This window comes from Apaloderma vittatum, unplaced genomic scaffold (assembly GCF_000703405.1).
Source record: "Apaloderma vittatum isolate BGI_N311 unplaced genomic scaffold, ASM70340v1 scaffold33375, whole genome shotgun sequence".
Lineage (NCBI taxonomy): Eukaryota > Metazoa > Chordata > Aves > Trogoniformes > Trogonidae > Apaloderma > Apaloderma vittatum.
The window spans coordinates 5,893-6,684 of NW_009717065.1; the positions used below are offsets into that span (position 1 = coordinate 5,893).

General features: G+C 60.0%; 1 protein-coding gene across 1 annotated transcript in view; it reads left to right on the forward strand.

Annotated features, from left to right (window-relative positions):
* Positions 1-789, forward strand: part of HGS (hepatocyte growth factor-regulated tyrosine kinase substrate) — a gene marked incomplete at both ends in the record, with an annotated part of 6,422 nt that extends 5,633 nt beyond the window's left edge. The window contains 3 exons of the mRNA XM_009869774.1: positions 189-227; positions 312-455; positions 592-789. Coding sequence (XP_009868076.1) covers positions 189-227; positions 312-455; positions 592-789 — 381 coding nt within the window. The remainder of the gene's footprint in view (positions 1-188; positions 228-311; positions 456-591) is intronic.
* Positions 790-792: the final 3 nt, after the last annotated feature.

The window sequence follows — 792 nt, forward strand, 5'->3', positions numbered from 1 at the left end:
GTCCTCAGTGGGCGTTTCGCTGCCTCCCGTAGCTGCAGTGTGTGGGGCTGAAGGTGTTGCCTCCCCCTCAGTCTCTTGCTGGCATTCAGCACTGGCAGTTGCGTGTGGCCAGGCCTGAGCAGGACGTCTGCGTGGGAGCTCTGTTTCTCTGGTTTCTCTGAGCTGGATTCCCCTTTCTGTCTTTCCAGAATTCCTCTGCTCCCTTGGCTGAGGATATTGACCCAGAGGTAAGGATTCGGGTCCCACTAGCCTGTGGTGCAGGCTCACTCCCAGCACTGCTGCGGTGCTCACCCTCCTTCTCGTTCTGGCAGCTGGCTCGGTACCTGAACCGCAACTACTGGGAGAAGAAACAAGAAGAAGTTCGCAAGAGCCCGACCCCGTCAGCACCTCTGTCCCTCACAGAGCCAGCTGCTCAGCCTGGGGAGGCCCACCCTGCCCCGCTCGGTGTTGTTGAGGTACGAGGGGGCCTGGGCTGTGTCTGGCAGCTTCTGAGGGGCGAGAAGCGTGTGACTCCTCGTTCTGCCCAGATGTGAGCTCTGCATGCTTGCTGCTGGCTCTCGTTGAGGCTGACAGGCTGCCCTGTCGTTCCAGCAGCAGTACCAGAACGGCGAGTCCGAGGAGAACCACGAGCAGTTCCTGAAGGCGCTGCAGAATGCGGTCACCACGTTTGTCAACCGCATGAAGAGCAACCACATTCGGGGCCGCAGCATCACCAATGACTCTGCCGTGTTGTCCCTCTTCCAGTCCATCAACAACATGCACCCCCAGCTGCTGGAGCTGCTCAACCAGCTG